The 8,706-nt window shown below is 36.2% G+C and overlaps 1 protein-coding gene across 9 annotated transcripts; it reads left to right on the top strand.

The window, feature by feature from the left end:
* Positions 1-241: 241 nt before the first annotated feature.
* LOC120110898 (cyclin-dependent kinase E-1-like) lies at positions 242-7,117 on the top strand. 9 transcript variants are annotated; one of them, XM_039126858.1, is made up of 7 exons: positions 269-569; positions 1,582-1,661; positions 3,247-3,279; positions 3,475-3,583; positions 4,910-5,125; positions 5,203-5,272; positions 6,783-7,115. In XM_039126858.1, exons 3-6 carry the CDS (start codon positions 3,257-3,259, stop codon positions 5,269-5,271), a joined length of 417 nt encoding a protein of 138 aa, XP_038982786.1. In that variant the 5' UTR covers positions 269-569; positions 1,582-1,661; positions 3,247-3,256; the 3' UTR covers position 5,272; positions 6,783-7,115. The 9 variants fall into 9 exon arrangements, 7 of the variants coding, with proteins under 7 accessions (XP_038982787.1, XP_038982785.1, XP_038982786.1 ...); XR_005512017.1 differs by lacking the exon at positions 1,582-1,661 and having other exon boundaries at positions 242-569; positions 4,814-5,125; XM_039126859.1 differs by lacking the exon at positions 1,582-1,661 and having other exon boundaries at positions 263-569; positions 3,498-3,583.
* The last annotated feature ends 1,589 nt before the right edge of the window (positions 7,118-8,706 follow it).

The following is an 8,706-nucleotide window of genomic DNA, read 5'->3' as shown; positions in this document are numbered from 1 at the left end:
CAAATTCTCCCCATGGTGCGCCTCTGTTTTGAAAAGAAACAGGGGCTTTGCCCGAATTTTTTTGTGATTTTTAAGTGAAGCACTAAAAACTAAAAAAATACAAAAAAAAGGGTAGAGCCCCTCTTTCGTTTCAAAACAGGGGTGCCCCATGCAGCCCCTGTGGAGAACCTGAGGAGGAGAGGAGGGCTTTCAAGCCCCCTCTCCCGGCATCTCTCCCTCTCCCTCCCTCCCTCTCCCTCTCCCTCTCCCTCTCCCTCCCTCCCTCTCTTTTTTTCTCTCCTCCCTCTCCCTTGTTTCGCTAGATTTCTCGAACCAAGAGATTGAACCATACTAGTCTAACCCTACTACAGCTCGGTACACCCTTGAACTAGGCAAGTCGGGGTGATACAACATTCCTAGTTTCCAACTTTTCACATTAATGTTAGATTGCTTTATGCATCCTGTTCCAATTTATAAATGATACTGATAGAGCAAGTACATGTTTCCATCATTTATCAACTTTCGCATTCTTCCTTGGTAGATATGATCCTCGAAAGCGTAATAACTGCAGCACAAGCTTTGGAGCATGAGTAATGATCAAACTTCTATACTTCTTATATTAAATTTCTTATCTGCTTTTATTGTAGTAGTCAATGACTATTTTATTGATTCCCTTTTTTTGTTCGTCTGCCATGGTTGACTCCTTAGGTGCAGAAGCTAGCCATGAAGGGGGATAGGAATGTAGGTGTCAATACTTGATTAAACAAAATCCACATAGTGGGAATTATGTTTACTATGATTTTATATCATTTAACTTCATCAGCCTGCTGTTCTCGTAGCAACATAAATATGTTTGAATATTATCAGGATTTGAGGAGTGTGAATCTGCATTCTGGACATATTAAGGAACATTTTCTGCAAGGAGGCATAAAATGTTTGACCTATTTTTCTTGTATTATTTGAACTTTGAAGTGATGAATATATTAAGATTCCAGCATGAAGTCCTAATATTATATCAGATTCAGTTACTAACAGTTACATCAGCTCTAGAAAGGCAGCCTTCATGTTTGTTACATGCTACACCTTCCATCTTGTTTTTTAAATGCATAATTGTTTTTAACTTGCTACTCGGAAACCTTAAACTTATATATCCTAGTAAACTGCTAGATGCTGAGTTCTCATGATCAGCCAACTTGGAACTTTCTGTACTGTTTATTGTAAATAGCAATTAATATATCTTGCTATGAGAACTTAAACCTTATCTCACTAGTCCTTGAACTAGTTACCCAGTCAATTTTAAAATTTTAGCAACACGGAATGGAGGCTGGTTTATTAGAGGATCATTTTACTGAAAGGGAATAAATCTCATTTCAAGTTTTCATTTATAAGGCTAAGACAAATTCTTAGTTTGTGCAGCTTGTATATTGTTAAGGTTTTCATCTAAGGTCTAATGTAAATTCTAGCTTTAGGTTAATGATAGGAAAAGTGTTATACTGTGGGCAAAGTCTCTCTTTTGCTTCCTTTATTGCTAATTGTTTGTTTTAGATTATGATAGAGAGCCTAGGTAAGAGGAGTTCCATAACAATCCTTAATTTAGTGCAGGTAGCATTGAGAAGACTACTTGGCGAGGACAAAAGGGTGAAATTTGTGGTTTTGAGGGCCTTGTTGAGACAGTGTGAAAGGTGAAAACTTGCACATGGACCAGTAGAAGTTTTAAGCAGTCTCTCTCTGATTATTATCAATGAGTTGTTGGGAGTACTTTTTCAAGGCCTGTATCCTGGAATTTACCTCACAACCTCATCTTTCTTTGCACAAAGATGAAAGTATGTTGTATTTTAAGAACCTGGGAATCTTGACTGCAGCAAACCTACTGGTACTCAATTGGGGAGGCATCGATTTTCTTATGTTAGAAGGAAATTTACAATATTAATTGTGATAATGTGGTAGAATTATTTCCATGGCAACTGGACAAAAGCTGTGAAGAATTTTCAGATATACACATTGACTGATTGAAGGAGCAAAAATACTCAAATAATTGATGGTCTATCATACAGAGGTTTAGGAAACACCATGAACTCTTAAATCCGTTGGTAATTCCTTAAGGAATCTGTTGTAACTTCCTAGTGTGCTTAGAGGTATGTTTTTAATTTCACTCTTGTTGACATTACATTCTGCAATAGTCTTCACTCTTCATTCTAGGTGCTTCATTGTAGCTTGTTTAATGAACACACAAGCATGGTCTTTCTAGGTCTGAATTTCTTTTTCCATGTGAACTTGATTACCACATTTGGGCTGACTGGTTCGTGGAAAATTCTATTAATTATTTTTGGCATGTGCCTTTTTTTTAATATTTGACTAGCCCAAAGCTAATATTGGAGGTTGTCAATGCTGAAGATTATGCCTACGCCGTTGGGGAGTTTTATAAGCTATCTTCAGTCACCAAGGATAAATCTCAAAACTGATTATGACATATTAACCTTCAGTAGGTCTTATTAAACAATTTGATTGCCTATGTGGATCCTGCCTTTTTATTTTTCTCTGTGTCCAAGTCTTTTCTTTGAAATTGGTGTCTATCTGCTGCACCATGTCTTGAACTCTTGGCCTAATAAACACTTAAGCAACAAACACAACAGATTGGTGTCTTCAAATTGATCACCAAGTAGAGTCAAACCAGTTACAAGCAGAATGCAGATGCTCATTACCATGTGTTAGGTCATGCAATTGTCATAATATGCTTGTAAAGCAAATCATTTTCATATCACTTTATATCCTTTTGTCTTGAAAAGATGTTAATACTATCTATACTGAGCTTCTTATATCGATCAATTATTTTGCCCGCGTTCTGAAAGGAAACAGAATGTCATGAACTTGTATATTTTGCTAAAAGATGTAGATCCAATAGCCCAGCTCTGATAAACCATATGGAATGTCATGTGGAAGAGGTATGGAGAAATGTTAAAAGAACACACACTGGAACTTACCTTAATCTGAGTTCTGCAGCCTTGGGGCGGCTGGAAGATTGATAGAAATAATTCTAATATTTTGCTTCAGTGAGTAGGTAGAATTTCTACATTTGAGTTTGAGTTATTATAAAGATACTTTAATCTTTGTAAATCATGGTTTGTGTATTATGTAAGAGATGTTTGGAATTTCTTGTCCGATATATTTGAGACAATGGTTTTGTTTGGTTCTTTGTTGAATGAGCAAAGGTATTTATTTCATGCCTACTTCTGAATGGTATTGGCTTAATATTTTCCTTTTTTCCAGGTTCTTTCGGATGGATCCTCTGCCAGGACGCAAGTAAGTTATTTTTAATTCATATCCACATAAACTAGCTTTCAGCTAGTATCGGACTATTTCAACTAGTGTAGCTATGCTGTCAATACATGATAACATAGTGTTGTTTAATGGATTATGAGGATAAATAAGACATGCATTCTTCCATATAATTATAATTTAAGTATTTAACCATGTATATATGGCATTGATACTCAGTGCACTGGTGCCATCCCATCCAGGAGAGAAAGCTGTGAATTACCCTGCACGTCCAGTTGACACCACTACAGATTTTGCAAGAACAACCAGCATGCAACCTTCTCAACCGGTATTATGGGAGAACTTGAATCTCAAACCATGTCAGAAATTCTTATTTTAAGTTGTAACTATGTTCAAAATAAGGTTTAAAATATATTACAATTGTATGGTTCATCCCATAAATGTGCTGTACTATGTTACCCTGCAGGAAATAGTCGAAAAATGCATGTATTAAAAGACATCATAAAAAAAATAAGTCAAAGTTCTAAAATGTTTACTGAATCTTAGACAGTGGCTTGAAAATGTCTTCATTTCATCATCAACATAATACCTGACTCATATTAGCATATAATATGCTACATCCTTACAAATGTGCCTTGTGGATGCTGATAAACATCATTGGAACACAAGTACCATGTCATCTTAAGCAATACCAAACTCAATACCAAATTGCAAAGGAATGTTAATGTTACTTTGTTAAGGATGCAGATGATACAGAAAAACGATAGTAGGATACATCTTCAAGAAGTTTGGCACTTGGTCTTGTATTCTTAATGAATATCCTAATAACATCACTAGGCTAACAGGTGGATCTACACTAAAAGGTTCTGACTTCATAGATATTGATGTGTTTGACCTCCCAAGATGAGTGTTTCATAAGTTTTAAGTCCAAAAACTAGTGTGTATCTTCTGATATTGAATGGTATATTCAAACTCTAGTCATGGCTGAAATCAAGAAAGTGCCTCTCCTTTTCTATGTGCTTTTCCTAACCAATCTAAGAAAAAAAATTCTGCCAGAGAAATACCAAAAGAGGAGAGTTTATATTTGTTATGGCTAGAGATGTTTCTACAATTCTCCATCTTTGTACTAATAGCTTATTCAGCAGGATGTGCTACATACATTGAACTTGTATGCATGCTTAAAGTGTCAGCTGTTTACTTGACTGGTTCATGAATTTAGGATGGTTCTCTAGGAATTGAACTTCTTTTGTGTAAAAAATCTCTTTAATAGTAGCATATTCTGGTGTTAGTTTTTGGTTGCTCTGACCTATTTGTGCAGTTGATTTTATTGAATCTTTATTGTTCTTGATGTTACTCAACAGACTAAACAGGTAATTGGCAATAGCGCATAAATAGTAAGCATGGATGTTGTGTCCTAGCAACTGATTTTGCAAGAGTTGTATAATTATCTGAACACCACGTTTATTCCTGTATTGATGTGGACACTTCTACCAGCTGCAGACAATTTTGCATTTCATTGCTTGATTTGTAATTTTGTTTTTTTTTTTTTACTTTTCAGTTAAATAACTGGAAGCACTTTAATTTAATGCACCTGTCTCTCACCAAGCACTCTTGCAAGCTATAAAATTTGAGGCCATACATTTCCTGGTTTCAGGTGTCATCGGGAAATGCTGTTCCTAGGAGTGTAGCAGCTGCATCTGTGGTGGCTCCTAGGCAAGTTCCTCGACCAATGCCTATGGTTGGAATGCAAAGGATGCCAGGTGCAGCTATGGCAGCTTTTAATATTGCATCCCAAGCTGGCATGGGTGGTGTAAATCCCGGTAATATTCCTATGCAAAGGGGTGCGGCAGCTCAGGCTCAACAACAGCAGGTAGTGTTGGAAGCCCAATTAGTTTCTCTTTTCGATGCATATATGGTTCTAATTTGTGGATTTGCCTTCTTAAACAGTTAAGAAGGAAAGATCCAGGAATGGGATTGCAAAATACAGGGTATCCTCGGCAGAAGAGGCGCTTTTGATGTAATCTATCTTTCCTCTCTTTAGCTATATAGAATTTATTTTGTCATACAGGCATAGGGCTGAAATCGGACCGGATATGGATCGGATATCAGTATATTCATATCTATATTTGTTTTATTTGGCGTATACAGATACAGATACAGATATTAGTCGAATGCAAAAAAGTTATATCCATATTTGTTTTAAATGGATACAAATTCAAATCAGATACCGAAAGTATGAATATAATAAGGATATAAATCGGATAATTAAACTTTATGACCACAAAAAGATATTATTAAATGGATGATAAATCAAGTTAATAGCATATTAATGTGGTCATTTATTTTTCTTAAAAGTTCATGAGTGCTATATAAAATTAAATAGGGTTACAAATGGAATCGGATATTCGGATATGGATTGGATAGTTGTCTATCCATATCCATTTCCATTTCCATTTTTCTTTAACAGATATGGATATGGATACGAATATTAGTCGGATGCTCAAATTTCTATCTATATCCTGATAGTTTTGGATACGAAAACATATCCGGACGGATATTGTTCGATCCACTTTCACCCCTATATAGGCAACAATATTACTTCTTCATCTGTTTGATGCTCTAGTATTGATTAAGAAATGATGTTCCCTCTTCCATGGAGCAGATTATTTAACCCAAAATGAATACTTGGCATAACTACTTCTGCTAGGAGATGTGTATTTTATTCATCCCAACCTTGAAAGTTAAATTTGATTCTATGATTCTGTATGCTAGCTACTGAGAGACTGCCGTACACCCATTTTGACATTTAATGTAGCCGGCTCCTGGAAGGGAAGGGGGGGGGGAGGGGTGTACAATAGATAATATTATAGAATTATCTAAGTTATTCTTTCAGTCAATTTTAGCTTTGTTCATGGAGTTGTTCTGTCTGAAAAAATGCCTTTTCCAACTGTCCTCCAGGTGCCTTACTTGAAACCTCAAGTCATCATGTATAGCTTATTATGGAATTACTCTTTTTCTTTGAAGGGATTACATTCTTTATGTCACAATCATATACTTTTCTTATATCACATTTTTATTGCATGTATGCGTGGGGTCAACCTTATCGGACAGAAGGGGAGGGGGAAGATTTAGCTTTGGCATTAGATGGTTATTTACTGTGCTTTTATGTACATTATATAAGAAGATGCTTCTCGTGGCAAGCTCCATGAGGACCAACTATATTTATTGATTAGGATTTTAAAAATCAGAAGGCAGGCAAGGGTATATTCTCCATTATGCCATGCTTGACGTGCCTCTTGACTGCATAGTTTTATTTTAATTTTTTTCCGGGTTATTTTGACTGCAAAAGCTGCTACAAGTGCAGCTATAGCATAAGGAGTACATTATACCATTCATGTATTCTTGTAGGGTGAGTACAAGTTGGGAATTTATTTGTTAGGATATTAAAGCTTTTCATGTTGCATCAAATGCCTTATATTTTCATCATTCAAGAATCAAGCTGCAGGTAGGTGATATTTTCCCTACAGCTTCTCAGGGTTTTAGCTTTGGACATATTGGAAGTTCTGACAGTTATGGAATGGGCGTATGCGATGGAACACTCCTATCAAAGTCTCTACTCTGTGATAAAAATGAGATGAGCAAAAAAGAACCAGAGATTCTTCCCTTCTGTATATAATATAGTTGAAAACTGCACTGTTGTATCAACATTGGTGTGCAAACTGTGTAACATGGGGGTTGCCCAAAGTGCGTTTATGACACTAGAATTTACACGAGCAGGTAAGTGCTGTCGTTTTTGGATTATTGCTGCCTAGTGCCTACAGTTTTTCATTTCAAGCAGTTTTGAGTTGCAGTCTTCTGTTCATAGCTGTGTCCCGGAATGCATTCTTTGCGAGCTCTTCATGTTTTCTTTGAAGGATTGTAAATGTCTTCAAAATGAAAATGTTTGAATTTGGTATCGAGTCAATGTAAAAACACTGCCTAACTGATCTATGACCGTCATGGTTACAGGGTTTTGAAGAGTTTTAAATAGGTTGGGTTGGACTGGGGCATGCTTACCCCGTCCTGATCCAGTATCATATTTGGGTCTTGATTTTGGACCTAGATCAACTGGCTGATGTGTTGGGTCCACAAAACAAATTTTGGATCCATGTGTTGGGTCCACAAAAAAGGATTTTAGATCCAACGTGTCATGGGGAGCGGGTCTGGGACAAGTTTGGCTTGGACCGTACTTTGAAATGTTCAGGCTCAGATTGGGACTGGATTGGGTAGGATCAGGTTCGCAATTGGATCGGGCATTCTATATTAAAAAAAATATTGAAATAGCTGATTTGTGTTCTCAATATTACTTTAACTTGATGTGCTCTTGCATGTCTCTGCCAGCATCAACCGCTAACCCTTTTCTTATTTTAAAGTTCCAATAAGCTCCTCAATTTTATTTCTGCAGCTTCTATTTTATAACTAATTAGAGGAAAAGCAAACATGAGCGCAGAGCAGTATATACTATTCCATTAAGTATTTTGTACAAAATTTAAAGGTTATCTTAATTGGCATATCTACAAGGATGAAAAGAAAACAATTTGGACCTGTTTGACATTCCTTTTCTTTTTTCTGGTACCAAAATACCAGGAAGCAAAATAAACAAGCCTGAACAACCTGTATAATTAGACCGTCATATTCCTTGCAATTGTTCATAAAACCTAGAGTTTAGAAAGCAAAGATTTATTATTTTCAAGAAAAAAGAGTGAATAAAAGCAAGGAATATCAACTGTTTTTGGGCGGATGCTATCTTCAACATCTAACTTCATGTGTTAATTCACCAATTTGTAGAGAAACAAAAACACAAAACAACAAGAATTGCCACTCCCATTTATCATGAATAAGAAAATGTGATGGACTTTCTTTATGCAATACATGTGATGGAGCACAGAATTCATCGGTGAAAAGGTTTAAGATAAGAAGGAAGAGGAAATAGAGAGAGAATGGGGTTACAGGAGGTGAGGATGCTGGGGTAATGGAGAAGTGAGGGTGTTGAGGGTTGAGGAGAGTCAAGGGTTAGAGGAATCTTGACAGGGCCTGAGGCAAGAGGAGTTGAGGTTTTAGGTGAGAGAATCGATGGTGATAGAAAGACAGGAACGTGGCAACTGATAGATAGAAAGGGATAAAGCTTTATATAATGCACTTTAGGTCAAAAATGTTATAAAACCTAGTCCTAGTATAATAATTAGAATAAGATAATCTTACGAGGATCCGTATGGCTGTGTATTTAGTCCCACATCAATTATTCGCCGAAGAGACCTAGAGTATTTATACAGAATATTTTTTGATAAGATCCTGAATTATTACAAATGGTATCAAAGCGAATTCAATCCATAGTCTATATAGAATAGGAGACACTACACAAGTTCATAGAAGCTGACCATGAAATTTGATGAGAACAACTTACCATACTAT

The sequence above is a fragment of the Phoenix dactylifera genome, chromosome 5, assembly GCF_009389715.1.
Source record: "Phoenix dactylifera cultivar Barhee BC4 chromosome 5, palm_55x_up_171113_PBpolish2nd_filt_p, whole genome shotgun sequence".
Lineage (NCBI taxonomy): Eukaryota > Viridiplantae > Streptophyta > Magnoliopsida > Arecales > Arecaceae > Phoenix > Phoenix dactylifera.
This window is presented reverse-complemented; position numbering and strand designations above follow the sequence as displayed.